The sequence below is a fragment of the Daphnia magna genome, linkage group LG3, assembly GCF_020631705.1.
Source record: "Daphnia magna isolate NIES linkage group LG3, ASM2063170v1.1, whole genome shotgun sequence".
NCBI lineage: Eukaryota > Metazoa > Arthropoda > Branchiopoda > Diplostraca > Daphniidae > Daphnia > Daphnia magna.
Genome location: NC_059184.1, coordinates 6,681,111 through 6,696,294, shown reverse-complemented (window position 1 = coordinate 6,696,294; position 15,184 = coordinate 6,681,111). Strand labels below are relative to the sequence as shown.

The 15,184-nt window shown below is 43.9% G+C and overlaps 2 protein-coding genes across 2 annotated transcripts; one reads left to right on the top strand and one right to left on the bottom strand.

Annotated features, from left to right (window-relative positions):
* The first annotated feature begins 274 nt into the window (after positions 1-274).
* Positions 275-2,090, top strand: LOC123470568. The gene is made up of 2 exons (XM_045170930.1): positions 275-1,750; positions 1,833-2,090. Exons 1-2 carry the CDS (start codon positions 1,527-1,529, stop codon positions 2,056-2,058), a joined length of 450 nt encoding a protein of 149 aa, XP_045026865.1. The 5' UTR covers positions 275-1,526; the 3' UTR covers positions 2,059-2,090.
* A 10,098-nt stretch (positions 2,091-12,188) lies between these two features.
* On the bottom strand, positions 12,189-13,877 carry LOC123470464. The gene is given in 2 exon segments (XM_045170727.1): positions 12,189-13,570; positions 13,573-13,877. Coding segments are annotated over 2 exon segments (1,647 nt in total). The 5' UTR covers positions 13,838-13,877.
* Positions 13,878-15,184: the final 1,307 nt, after the last annotated feature.

Here is a 15,184-nt window from a genome sequence, read left to right as displayed (position 1 = left end):
CTTAAGGACGGGAATCTTCGACAATTCCTATGTCGGCCATGTAATTTTTTTTATTTCTTATTAAATTAAATAAAAAAAAATAATTATTGACTTACCAAATGTCCCTATATTGAAAATTAACCCTTAACGAGATATTAATTATTTTCTATCAGAAAATAGGGAAATCGGGCGGGCCACAGGTGCCATCTGGGAGCCAAAAATCCTAACTCATTGCTTGTTTTGTTTCTACAATTTCAGTAATTTAAAAACAATTCAATGAGTCATGGCTAAAAAAAATTTTTAGATTGTAAATAAATGAATAGCGATTAAAATGTTACTAAGATAAGGGAGGAAATCACTATTATATTTAACAAAACTTAATTTTTAACGCGAAGAAGGTATTTCATCCATAAGAAGCTACAGCGGCAGCATACAACTTGGACACAAATGACATTTTAAAATTTGTCGAGAATGCGCAACGCAGCATGTTTTACTGCTCTATGGTGATTAGTTTACTATAAACAATGATTATAACAAACACAACAATTGTTACCTCACAAAATGGTTGGAAAAACTCTGGAATGTTTGTTGATGTAACACTCCTTTAACCTTAAATTTTTTAAACATCCTCTGAAGTTCTTGTAATTTGTTATTACAGCGAGGTTTTCTTTTCGGAAACACAAAAAACTTGACTTCGTCCGTGTGTTTCATTAAACAATTTGAGACGCAACACTTCATGACAACTGATAATTTTGACTTTTATTAGCGAGAAATAACGCACAATGAAAACCGAATTCTTCTACTAGTGCTAGAAGACAAGAACACAAATAAGCCCAAAAAAAAATATATTTCGTTCAAGAAAGTAAGGATCGTAGAAAGCGGTGCCATAAAAGACTAATCGAGGATTGAACTCGAGGATGTCTTTACAACGATTGCTAATCAAGGATTGTACCGAGAACTGAAATCCCCGCACCGAAAAATATTGTCACACAAGTTGTATTAGAACAAGAATAAACGAATACAACAAGTGATGACTTAAATTCTAAACAATGGTTTAACTCAAACAAAAGGGATAACCATTACCAAAAGTTGGAGAAGCGTCTGAAGAACTCTAGGGAAACCAGGGAACTTGTCTTTTACCGAATTTTACACTTGCATTTATACTGCTATGCTAATTACGCCCCTTCCGGAGCGCATGTCTCCCTATCTACTTCTAGCACTGATTATCTGCAATGATTCATTCCCACGGTCGCAGCGTAGTTCAATGAGCGGGTGAATCATCTCTGTAAAGAGATAAACATTTACCCCTTTTCACCCGCGACAGGTCCCCCTTCTTTAAGACAGGCGACCCGACTGTACTTATCTACCTGCGATAAAGCATGAAGGTTACCCTTGTTAACACTAACTATAACACCAATGTAAAAGAAATGGAACTGATAGGCAATGATTGTGATCCTCGAAGGTTATTGAAACTGAATAAAAATCGGGCACAGCCTTTCTGCTGGCACAGTTCATTTTCAGTTTTGGTGTGATACAGGTCTTTCAAGATGTTCACCCTTTCCGATGTATTGTCCGACTGGCGGTATTTTGACGTTGCCGTTGTGCGCTTCGCTGAGATTGCCTTCCGTAATCCCGTGAGCCGGTACCGTCGCCTGAATGTAAGTGATCGGAGGCTGTTTGCCACACTCCTAAACGATGCTAAGGTTACGGGTACCTCTTTGGATTTTACACCGTTTTCAGGGGAAGTTTGGGAATTGGACTTCTATTACAGGTATGTTTCCCTTTGTGTTCTAGGAAATTTCTTCATCATGATTTTAACTTTTTTTTTTTTTTTTTTCTCTTCTTTCTTTTAGTACGTATCCCGGCTACGCGAAGTATCGCGATTTTTATTCCCACAACTATGCTAGACTTCTGTGGTGGCTTGAGTCAGGTGAGGATGTTTATCATCCGTCCCCCCGACGTTCCGACTTCCATTCAGAGGTTTTGTTCTCCACGGTGGAGGCTCGGCTGGCAGCCCGACTGGTCGCGCTGGAAGTTTTGAACCTCTGGGGGGAGAATCCGGAATCTGAAGCCTTATAATTTTTTCCTTTGTCAATTGCAATCCGGTATTCCCTTTTTGAAATTTCCATACTTTTTTTAACACAACTCTTCTCTTTTCTTGTTTCTACGCTAGAGGGCATCATAGGCTAGGTTTGACACAATGGTACATGATTACTATAGGTGCATAATAACTACGGGAGGTGAATTATTGTTTTACAGGTTCTGCATTTCCAACTCTTCCCTCCCGCGGTCTTCGGGTGGTAGGCTGACCACATCGTGCTGTTCGTGAGCAGCTAACCTTGCACTAAGTAGGTAAAATTTATAACCCAAAAATGTGATTCCCATACTTAATACTACAGCTATTATTATTAATTCATATGGGTATCGGGCAGAAGATGTCTCCATCTGTTTATCCACTTTGGTCACAAGGTTGTGAATTTGTTCCCCCGTCATTTCAGCAGCTAACCTGGCGCGGTCATTCCGTTGAAGTAATTCACTAATGATGTCTATCGAACTCGTGTTCTCCCGCGGAATTTCGATGATGACGTGCTTTCCGCTGCTGTTACTGGTTGGGTCCTGAGAAAAAACGTTGACAGATGGCAGCACCGCCGCTTGAAGGTTCGGGGCTTCTATGCTTCCCTCCATGCTGGCTGGGAAGACCCAATCTTCTGTTCTCGCCGTACAACCCAAAGGTACTTCAAATATTCCAACCGCTGGTAATGTTAGCGTTCTTAGGGGCGGTTGTCCAACATTGGGTGGACATGAGAATACTATGTCGTGTGGTTTCGTCGCCGAGAAGGCCCATTGATTTGCTCCAATGTATACGACTTCTGGACCTCGCCAATCTGCAAATTTTTTCCGGCACTGCGTCTTGATTCGAGGTACATCGTTCATGAATGCTGCTATGGTGCAGGACTTGCGAGCGTTCCGTTTGCTGATGCCCGTATGGAATTTACATAACGGTCGACCTATTTTACTGCACTCCCGGACGTCGTCTTTGGAGAGTTCCAGGAATGTTTCGAGGTCAGCTGCTACTGCAAGAAAGTTTGGTAAGTTGCTAAAGCTGACACTATGCGTTCCATTATCTGCAGCCCCCGGCAGGTTGATGATCTGAAACAGCTTATACTGTTGAGCATGATCGAAGATAGGGACCTGAATGAAGATCCTGAAATGATGTTCCAATGCTGCCACCGTGACTGTGGATTCACGATAAGCCACCCAAAGCTCATCGCTGGAAATTGACCATCCTCTAGGTAATTGTCGGTTGACATTTTTAATCACTGCGTTAAATCGTGCTGGGGAAACGATTTGAGGGGCTAAATGCCCGTTTGCTAATAGACTGAATCCTATGTTGAGGCTATCGGCAAGTTGGTGTAGCCATTGCAGGATTTGATTCAGCGCCTCAAACGTGTCGTCCAGCTGGAAGAAATACTCGAAATGGTCTAAGTCAAGCTCTTCTAGCTTTGTATTCCACTCTAATAATTGTGCGGTCACGCTTTGCAAGGACGCAAACTGTCCTCGGAGCTCTCTAATCAACTGAGAGTTGGCTCTGGATTCCCACAACGATTCGTTCAGAACGGTAGCTTGCTTGTCCATAATGTGTATCATTTCCTTTTGATTCAGTTTAACCTGTTGCACCTGACTGTTTAATTCTTCTAGGTCCTGCTGTGTTGAAACGCCAAAAAGCCATTTGAGAGCTGATCCACCTCCGTCGATGAGACTACGTCGGTTTCTTGGGTTGGTGTTTAAGGCTTCTTTCACGGTCGCGAATTGCTCGGTCACGCTCTCCAGTTCCTTCGAGAAACTTCGTAATTTGCTGAAAATTCTTTTGGCTGCTATTTTTTGTGGTCGAGATCCTTGCTGTTTCCACTTGTCTGCCACTGCTTGTTGTTGGAGAATTTTCTGTTGCAAGTAAGCTATTGCTGCTCCAGCCGGCCCTAAATCGAGGTCAGTTACGATTGTCCATGCTGATTCACTGAAAGCGACATCTACATGTTCTTTAAAAATCGTGTTTTCTCTCAGGATCAGTGCCGTAACCATTGGTGGATTGAAGACCGTAAACAGGAGCATCAAGAATGGTACCAAGCAAGTTAGGTACCTAGCGGGTGGTCTTCTGTTACGGATGGGCCTTTGAGCTTGTGCTATTTCAGTTGAAGTGGAGGGCGCTACCACGACGCCATCTGCTGTGGGATGTTCGGTAACTGTTTCCTTGTCACCTGCTACCGCTTGAGGGCTGGTAACTGCTGGTACATCTTGTGATTCAATTTCTTGATCTTCCCTGTGTTCTTTTTCGGTGGTTTCTTCTAAATTGTTTGGAGCTATTTCTTGTGGGAGCTGCCATTCATTTGAGGCTTCAAAGAATGGCTTCATACGGATGACGTGCACAATATCCGTTTTCCCTCGACCGGTTGCTGATGTCACCTCATAATTCACCGGCGTGGTTTTCCTCAACACTTTAAAAGGTCCCAACCACCGGTGAAGGAGTTTTTCGGATTTTCCCACTTTTCTGAATGGTTTGTACACTAGCACTAAATCTCCGGATTGGAAGGACAGATCCCGATGATGTGAGTCGTACCTCTCTTTCTGTTTGTTTTTTACCTCTTCCATTCTAGTTTTCACTATTTCTTTAGCTGTCGATAATTCGATCAATAGGCGATCTGCGTAATCTCTTGTGGCGCCATCTTCTGTCAACAATGGATTCGGATCCGCGCCCAGCTCCAGGTCGATTGGTAATTTCGGCTCGCGTCCGTAGAGGAGAAAGAATGGAGAGTATCCTGTGGATTCTTGCCTGGCTGTGTTGTACGCAAAGCACACATACTGTAGGGTCTCATCCCAATCCCGCTGGTCAGTACTAACATACATGGAAAGCATTGCTGCTAACGTATGATTCATTCTTTCCACAGCCCCGTTTGCTTGAGGATGATAACTGGATGTTGTTTTGTGGTTGGTGTGTAATTTTTTGACCACTGCCTGAGTTAACTCAGCAACGAAGCATTTTCCTCGATCAGTGATGATTTGTTCTGGAGCTCCATGGCGAAGAAAAATTTGGTTAACGAAGAACTCAGCGACATCTTCTGCTTTGCCGGTTGGCATAGCTTTCAGCTCAACCCATTTAGTTAGGTAATCTACTGCAACAATTATCATTTTGTTACCCTTATGAGACAAAGGGAATGGACCTAGCAGATCCATACCCAATTTCTCAAAAGGTCTTTCTACTTTTATGCATTGCAGGAATCCCGGAGGTTTATCTGGAACTCCTTTTCTTCCTTGACAGCTCACGCAACTCTGAACGTAGCGAGTTATGTCAAGATTCATTTTCGGCCAAAAGAATCGACTGCAAATTTTGTGGAGGGTCCGCTTGATGCCTAAATGACCGGAAACAATGTCATCGTGATAAGCTTGCAAAATTCTTTCACGACATTCCACAGGTACACATAATCTTCTGTAATTTTTTCCATCCTTAAAAGTTTCTTTGTAGAGCTTTCCGTTGCACAGAACGAAATTTTTCACCCTTTCTTTTCCGTCCTCGAGCTTCGAGATTTTTTCGCTCCAATCACGGTGAGCTCTTTGTTTGCGGATAAATGAGCCGTTTTCTTCGGGAGAAAGGATATCCACTGCATTTGGTCCAATGGTCGCAACGATGAAACATCGATCATCTTCCATTTCTTCGATCTGCTGAAGTGGGTTTCGTGAGAGGCAGTCGGCGTTGTCGTGTGTTTTCCCACTACGATATACGATAGTTATATCGTACTCCTGAAGCGAGAGACTCCAACGCGCTAAACGTCCGGCGAGGTCCCGTTTGCTCATTAACCAACACAACGCTTGATGATCGGTGATCACTTTCACTTGACAACCCCACACAAAACATCGAAACTTGGTAAGGCACCATACTAATGCGAGACATTCTTTCTCCGTGATAGAATAATTTGTTTCTGATTTTGATAATAAGCGGCTTGCGTAAGCTACTGGTCTTTCAACTCCATCGATGCGCTGTGCTAGTACACCTCCTATCCCGAAACCACAGGCGTCCGGTAGAATTTCCATCGGTAACTCGTAGTTTGGATGAGCTAGCACTGGAGCTGATGTAAGTGCTGCTTTTAGAGCGTTGAAGCTACTAACTTGATCCGTTCCCCAAATGAATGGAATGTCTTTCTTTGTTAGCGATGTAAGCGGACGTGCGATGGCTGCGAAATTCTGGATGTGACGCCGGTAATAGGAGCACAATCCCAGGAAGCTTTGTACTCGTTTGACTTTATTTGCTGTTGAATGGCCTACTGCTGGAGATGGAAAATTTTCCACCGCCTCTAGTTTTTCAGGATCCGGACCAACACCTTCCTTGGTAACGACGTGACCTAATACTTTTAATGTATTCTTAGCAAATGAGCATTTTGACCATTTTAGTTTCAGGTTGGCTTTTGCAAGGCAATCCAGCACTGATTGGAGTCGTTCCAAATGTTGTTCGAACGTTGCCGAGTAGACGATGACGTCATCTAGGTACACCAGGCACGTTGTCCATCGAAGTCCGGCTAAAATAATATCCATTGCCCGCTGAAATGTGCCCGGGGCATTAGTTAATCCAAATGGAAGAGCACGGAACTGATATAATCCATCCGCAGTTACGAAAGCTGTTTTCGGTCTATCCTTGCTGGCAACTGGCACCTGGTGATAACCGGATTGGAGATCAATGCTGGAGAAGATTGTAGCCCCCTCCAGGCGGCTCAATGTATCGGCCACACGAGGCAGCGGGTAGGAATCTTTTACGGTCACTGCATTAAGTTTGCGATAATCAACACAAAAACGCCAAGTTCCATCTTTCTTCTTTACTAGGACCACAGGTGAAGACCAAGGGCTGTCCGAGTGTTCAATTATTCCCTGGCGTAACATTCCTTCCACCTGTTCCTGGATCACAGCTCGTTCCTTCCAGGCACTCTTATAAGGGAGCTGGTGAATTGGAGGGTTAACTCCAGTGTTAATGTCGTGCTCCACCAACGTACAGTGCCCCAAATCATCTTCACTAAATGCGAAACAGCTGATGGAACTTTTGAGAATTTTCAATACCTCACTTTTTTATCCTCGTGCAGGTTTTCTCCAATTCTGCTTTTCAAATTATCCAATAAATTTTTTGTTTTTTCATCCATTTCTTCAATCGTAGCATTTGTTCCTGGAACTTCACCAGATTCTTCTGCTTTTTCCACTTCTTGGATTTCTTCTAAAGTCCCCAATGTTACACCTTTCTCCAGCCACACTGATTTGGGAGACAGATTTGCTACAGGAATGTTTTCCAGGTCCTTCTGCACAAGGGCGTGACCCGTAGACAGACTTGTCGTGGCCATCAGTGAAACTGATGGTTTCAGGACACAAGCGCCTTCCAGTTTACTAGAAACTTTCGTTGGAACCGGTTTAATTGAATACGCTGGAATTTCCTGACGCTCGTTGGATACTAACACAGTATCTTCTGTTTCTTCCTTCGCAGGGAGGGAGATTACTGCAAGCGGTAAATCACCCATGGTGAGAAGAGGTTTCTCCGTCTGGTAATTAATCCGTATAGATCCAAATTGTTTGAGAAAATCATTTCCCATCAAAAGTTCAATTCCCGACATTGCCATAACGATTGCTTTTCCTTTCACAGATCTGTTTTTGTGCGTCACCAGGATTTCGGCTGCTCCTTCGGGCATCACTCGTGAACCGTTCGCGAGAATAATTCCGGAACCACTCCATGGCTGCTGAACGAATTGTGTTTTCTTCAATAATTCCGGAGAGATGACTGTCACTGCTGCACCAGTGTCAATTACTGCTGTTGCATTCACCTCACCACAAAACACAGGTTCCTTAATCAAGTTTGTTCCATCGAAGTTCAACAGGTGTTTTTCTTCCTGTACGTTAGGAGCTTGGGTCGCCAGATTTACTGCTGTATTCGCCGTTGACGGCGTAGCTGGCGCTGCATCCCGTGTCGGAGCTTTATAATTTGGAGATTCTGGATTTTTGAAACATTGCCGAGCGACGTGCCCGGGTTTCTTGCAATGGAAACAAAATGGTCTCCCGTCAGTAGAACGTCCTTTTGGCTTGTAGGGCCCTTTTGCCTTCTCTTGCTCCTTTGCCATTAATTTCTCACACGTGTCTTGGATTAACTCACGCATTGACTTCATAAATTCTGCTTGCTGGTCTGGATAGACGACGGAAAGGTTTGGTGCCTGCTCAAGAGGTTTATGTGGTTCCATTGCCGCATCCTTCCATCCTCTTGCTTCTGACATGAGCGACGCTTCCGTATAAGCTTTGGCCAGTGTTAAAAACTCTTCACATGTTTTAGGTTTCAACGGGTAAATTTTTCTAAGAAGGGCTGGTCGAAGGCCTCGAAAAAGGTGCTCCAATCGGTGTGCTACCGACATATTCGAGTCGACCAGTCTGCAAAGGTTGAGGATTTCATAATAGTACCTTACAGTTGGCTCATCCATTCCTTGTGTTCTGCTTCTTAGTCTTGTTTCTTGGAAAAGGCCATAGTTGTCCGGTTGAAACTCTTTTAAAAACATCGAACGAAGGCCGGTAACTGCAGGTGTGGCAGGGTTCCCTCCTGCAGCAGGTTGTGCTGTCGTGTCTTCCCAGCCGTTCGGGATTCTTGCACACAGGAACCAGTTTCTAGCAGTATCGTCCAAGTACATATTGAAGTTATTACGTTTTTCGGCGTCACCCCATCCATTATGGGAGGAAATTGTCTCGTAGCGCTCCATCCATTGGCGCGCATCTTCATCCGGACTACCTCGAAAGATAGGCGGGCTAATAAATTTTCTGACAGCTGCCATAGCTTGTCTTTGTGGCTGCACAATATGCCCTGATGGCACTATAAATTGTTGTCCACTGACTGGAACAACTGGACTTGCAGTTCTCAAAACGACCTCGGTTTCTGAATCCGAGTCTGAATCTCTTCCAGTCTCGACTGATTCACCCTGACTGTCAGCTTCTTCGGTCAAATGGTCCTTTGGAATAGGACCTTCAAAATTTAGGGCTTCACCAACAAAGGAAGTTCCACTCTCCAACGATGAGGCTGGGGTAGGTGAAGTTTCTACCGGAACGCTTGACAGTTCTCGAAGCGGATGTAATCGTCGGCTGGGGTCTCTTGGGCAACTAGGTAGCCGTGGGTTTGTCCTCTTCGGCATCGGCTAACAATGACTGCAGCACGACTTCGTTTACTCTCAGGCAACGAGCTGCGTCTTCAATAATTGCCACACCGCAGCAAAAAATTCGTTACTTATTGGTAACGAGCTGCGTCTCAAAAATTAAAACTCTGCAGCACTAATTCGTCACTTACGGGTAACGAGCTGCGTCTCCACCAATTGTCACACAAGTTGTATTAGAACAAGAATAAACGAATACAACAAGTGATGACTTAAATTCTAAACAATGGTTTAACTCAAACAAAAGGGATAACCATTACCAAAAGTTGGAGAAGCGTCTGAAGAACTCTAGGGAAACCAGGGAACTTGTCTTTTACCGAATTTTACACTTGCATTTATACTGCTATGCTAATTACGCCCCTTCCGGAGCGCATGTCTCCCTATCTACTTCTAGCACTGATTATCTGCAATGATTCATTCCCACGGTCGCAGCGTAGTTCAATGAGCGGGTGAATCATCTCTGTAAAGAGATAAACATTTACCCCTTTTCACCCGCGACAATATTATCTCCGCACCGGATCGAACAAAAAGCTACCAAATCTATGCCGAGCGACCTTAAACTCAACACTTCAACCTAATAACATACAATCCCCTAAACATATGTATACACTTCATGTTTTCAAAAGTTAAGTTTAATAATAAAATTAAGCAAAAAAGCCAGCAAAAAAAGGTCTGATTTGGTTTGGGTTTTTACCTCCCGAAATTATAATTTCTTTATTGCCTTGTTGAAGCAGAAGGAAATCTGGGGTTTTGAGGGCTTGAATATCAAATTCCACACATTGTTCTCTGACTCTGCAATCAACAAACTAAAATATAAATTTTTTAATTAATCAACTTTTCATATCATCTTTCACCCATCCTGTCTGGATGGGTGTCTGTCTGAGAAGTGGAAGATTGTGGAATCAATCTTCACTTGTGAAAATAATTGATCTAAAGTAACAGGTGATATATATGTCGTTTCATTTTACCAATTTACCAAACTAGTAACGAGAAACAAATGTATAGTTCTCCAGCTTTAGGTTTTTCCTGCCAATTTAAGAATACCAAAAAAGTCACTTTACTAAGATAATTACACATTCGTCAAATACCTTAAACATCTTTTTACATTCTTTTCAATGACACTTGGTTGGCATCAAGACATCCTATGTTCCTTGTTCCAAGAAGTAGAAAAATATTAACGATACAATGTCATCATAAAACGACGAGAATGTCATTCTGGCTTTTCCACTAACATATGCAACTAAATGTATACACATACAACTAAATTGATACAGAAGCTCAACATATACTTACTGATTTCAGATAAATCGCCAACTAAGACTAGGGGCCCTCACTCCGTTCAGGAAGTTCCCGATAGGGACGGGTAGTTTGAATCGGTTGTGGGTGGTGGTTTTGTGTTTTCAATGTCGTGCTGCTTGATGGTTTGGTTTAGCTATTGTAAGGCGGACGGTTTTTACGGGGGCAGGAATGTCGATTTTAGGTGATGGGTGTCTATGTTCTGTATGGCAAGTTTTTCGTGACAGTTCGAAAGTCAAGCAAATATGGTTTAAATGTGGTAGAAGCTTGAAATTATCATTTCCCCCCATTCTGCAGCATTCGTTGCAGACGATTTTTTTTCATTTCTACGTTTGAGTATTTCACAGATAATTTGAAAATCCTCCTTCTCTAAAACAGTTGAATAAATGTGAGAATTATTTTCCATTTCAAACAATAATAATGAAATAACATTCAAACTTCCCTATTATCTTACATTTTTTGTTTCATTGTATAATTGCTTTTTTCGCAGTGAGCCTATAATGAACTAACATTTGCAAAAGTATCGTGACGCTTTAGTATCGTTACGTCCCAACGGACTACACACTTTCCATTACATGGCGGTTTTTTTTTTCTCGCAATTCCTCTGAACTACAGGATGGAGTCATTCGTGAAGCTTTCGCAGTATGCCTACGATGCAAAAACGCTTCCATATATCTGTGAAAAGCTGAATCCTTTACACCTCCTTGTTTATTTAGTGAAGTATTGCTGTCAAACGCCATTGGATACTGCTTTCATCGATCCGTAAGTAGGACGTGTACATATCCGCGTTTCAATCATAATGTAATGGTTTACACGCGCGTGGAGCGTGCAAACTATCACATGAATTTAAAAGTAAATAAAATCTTTTGCTTTACCGCATTGTATTTAGGCTGGCACAGGTCGCGACAGATCGGTACAACTGGCGAGAGAGAGAAGAGAAGACTGAAGGGGCAAGCTAAATCTAGTCCTATTTATTAGGTCTTGAGGAAGCATTTTTTTTGGTTGGCGTGGGTCGTGGTAGCGTCCTTTCCAACGGTCAACTTGACCTTCCTCTTTGTTCGAGAACAAGGGGGCTTTTTCCCGCAACGGTCAACTCCCCGTATTGCTTGGGGCGCCAGAGGGGTGACTTTTTAGGAAGTCGAAGACATCGTTTCTCTGTTGTCAGAGATCTCGATTCTTTACATCACCCCCCTCCTCTTTTGTTGCGTCCCGCAACAATCAGTCCCAGCTTCTGTATTTTAATTTCATCGAATGATGTGTGAATCCTACGCTGATGACACGGGTACGACGTTTCAGTTTCCTGGATTAGACTTCGTCTATTTGTCGTGCTCCCGAGTTGAACCATTCAGCCGGCATATCCTTCGTGAGTATTATTACAGTCATTTTTTGTTTTTGTTTTTGGGGGGTGCGTATACTTTTGATCTCTTTTAGATTCTCCCTTGTAACTTCCTTTGCTGACCCGTTTCTACTTAGGAGACGAAAAAATGAAACATGGTTTGAAAAGTGGACAATCCGACACCAGAAAATTATGCTATTGAGTCTAGAAGAGGGTTTTAAGGAAAGTACACAAATTGGAGCATATTGATTATAGGTACACAGCGGCGAAATTACACAAATTGGAGCATATTGATTATAGGTACACAGCGGCGAAATTATAAGGGAAAAGGAAAGGTACTAGTGATAAAAAACGACACTATGGCAATTTTATTCTACTCTTCGTGGCTGTCTACGTGGTAAGAAGGCCTCGCCTTCCTGAGTCGTGTGTGGCGGTCGTGGTTGGCGCGGTCGCGTACGGCGTGGTGGAACTGCTTCCGATGCGGATGCGGTGGATTGGGATGGTTTGGTCACTGCTGTTGGTTGTACGTCGATGGACATGGGTAGATCTGCAGCGGTGATGGCCAATGGAGGCTTTTTGAAACAAGTCATTTGGAGGATTTTGGAAAGGAGGGGGAAAGCCTTGAGTAGTAGCGAACCGATTCCGCAAAATCTCACGGCCAATACTGACAACGCGCCAAATCCTGAGACTGCTCCGAAATTCTTTACCCATCCACCGATCTTAGCGACGAAATCAATGTTCGGTGCGTCGCCGTGATGAATGAGTACGTTTGATGTCAGTAATTGACGTGAGTTATCTTCTGCATAATGTTCATGAATAGAAGCCAAGATGTCGGCCATCACCGACGCGTGACTCAACGGCCCGTTTTGCATCGCGGGATTCATTTGCAAAAAATTTTGTAGAGAATTATCAGCTTCATACGTCGCCAATCCGACCAGGCGTCTGCCGTTTGTTGGAACTGTTGAGATTACCGGAACCCACCCACCATCCGCGTAGATGTGAGTTTTCCCATTAAAGTTGACGTAGTTAGGTTCGGGCCAATAACATGGGTGATATGGAACAAGTTGCCATCCGTTATGGGCTATTGTGAAGTTCATAAAACGGGGCTGATTTCCACATTTCGTCCGCTCGGCCCCGAAGGATACATTAAAAGGTGCGCAACGTGCAACCTCAACCTGCGCTCCATACACCGTTAATCTTGAACAACTAGGCAGTTGGAGTTGGGTAGCCGCGTACCACCCATCGTTCTTAGCACTCAAGAGGATACTATTGCGTGTTGCTTTTCGGTTCTCGCATTGGAGGCGTCTAATTTCATTCGCCAGCCGATTTACTTGGTCTAGTGCCAGATCCCTGGTATATTGATGATGAGCCGCCTGCTTGATCTCTGCTGCTAATGACGCAGGAATCTTACGCTCTGTGGTATTCTGGGAATCGATGCTGTCGTAAGACCCGTTTGAGTGTACTTCGACTAACAATGGAGTGGCTAGTGGTTCTGTAGCGTTTGTAAAACCCGAGGCATATGAGGTATACAGTTCCGGCGTTGGTATGTTAATGACAATCAGAATTTTTTCCATTCCATTTATGCTGAACAAGGCGGATTTGCCACACCGTTCTAATTCCTTCGTAACATTAACGAGGTAGTCTGTTTGGCTGATCCGATCCTGTAAGCGCCGCATTTTTGGATCGTGAGTCTTGTACAACAGGCCGTCGTTTACCGATTCGCCTGCTAGTTTGAGATCACATGGTTTTTTTCTTTGTACGCGTCTTCCCAAATAAGCGTTTGAAGGTTTCTGGTCACGGATCCGTTATAGGGGAATTCGATTGTACCGACGGGGGAGTTGATAGTGCAATTGTCGCACTCACTTTCCAGTGCGACCTCCGCGATTTTACAATGGAATGTGACGGCCCAACGTTTTGTCATCCAAACCGGCTGTAACGAGGGTATCACGTCATAGGTGTACTTGTGACTGCCTTTCGCGTACATTGTCTCGTTTTTGCATTTCCTTAGATCCCGCATTTCTTCACAGTCGGAAGTGGATACTGGGACGGCCCATTTACTTTCAGTAGTGTAATGCTAACCGAAGAAGTCGGGAAAGATAGATCGAGTGACCGCCCACATGCGACAAACGTGTCCTGGGAATCGTGTAACTTCTGGTAAATGGGAGTACAGGGTGTACGTAACATTTTTTGGGGGGGCAGGATCTTCCGATCCAAGGAGGCAGTCTTCATCGTCGAAGGCGATGAACCCATCCTTTCGCTCGTTACTACAGTCACATACAGTGTTCATGATGGCCCCTGTCGTGTGTAGGCTGGCGAGGAGAACTAACACGAAATAACTAGAGAAGAAGACAAATTGAGTCTGATATACCGAACTAACATGTTGAATGGGCAAACAACCACAAAAAAAAATTTTACGGAACAAGACGAGTATACAACGGTAGAGGAAGATGGGAGTGGGGCTGGGTGTTTATCGCTAATCTAATAGGAAGTCTCGGAACCTGTCCGGAGGACGAGTAGCTCTTTTTGGGCTTACAATTGTGTTACTTCCTTCCAGGGGTGCTGGAGGTACTCTAAGGGGGGTTAGCGGAGGGGGGAGGTTTGACCAGTCAACTCGAATTGGCTCATGACCCAGATTTGGTTCGATCTGGTATCCGTTGGGTTCTTTTGTAGCCGCCTGGTTCAAGTGGATGAGAGGGTCGAAATCAATTAAGTGGGCGTCTCTGACGTCATTCGGCGCGACAGCGTCCAATTCAATCAGTTCCCTGTCACCTTCGTGATCCGGGGTATTGACTTCATCTCTTGCTTCTACGTCGGCAAGATCCTCTTCGTTGTCGGAGTCCTCTTCTCTTAGCCTGGTGGCTCATAGACTCTCGTAAATCGTCGAAATCGACGCATTCCTCATTTCTCCAAATCATGCACTCTGTCAACGCCTTCAGGCGGTTGACGTGCGTAAGCTGGATACCATTTCCATTGTACGTACGGATTTCCACCGTATGGTTAGGGAAGACTTTTGAAACTCGAAAGGGGCCTTGATATCGAGGGTTTAATTTTTTGCTCGTTCCTAATTGAGTGACCCTTACGTCCAGGAGGACGCGATCACCTACTTGAAAGTTCTCTTCCTTGGCTCTCTTATCATACTGGATCTTTTGCTGCCTTCTAGCTTCCAATAGGTTTTCTCTGGCTAGCGCAAAACCTTCTCTTAGCCGTTGCATCGTTTGGCTTTTGTAATCACGAGGGGTGATTAACTCCGGTTCCGGTCTTAAAAACCTGTCGACAACCATGTTTGGGTCCCTCGCTGTAATTAAAAATACGGACTCTCCATCGTGGAAGAGTGTACTGAGTTTCTATATGCCGAGGCCATTGG

Coding starts and splice junctions, on each gene's coding strand:
- LOC123470568 (XM_045170930.1), top strand. CDS start 1,527: ATGTTCACCCTTTCCGATGTATTGTCCGACTGGCGGTATTTTGACGTT. Junction 1,751..1,832: donor GAATTGGACTTCTATTACAG/GTATGTTTCCCT, acceptor TCTTTCTTTTAG/TACGTATCCCGGCTACGCGA.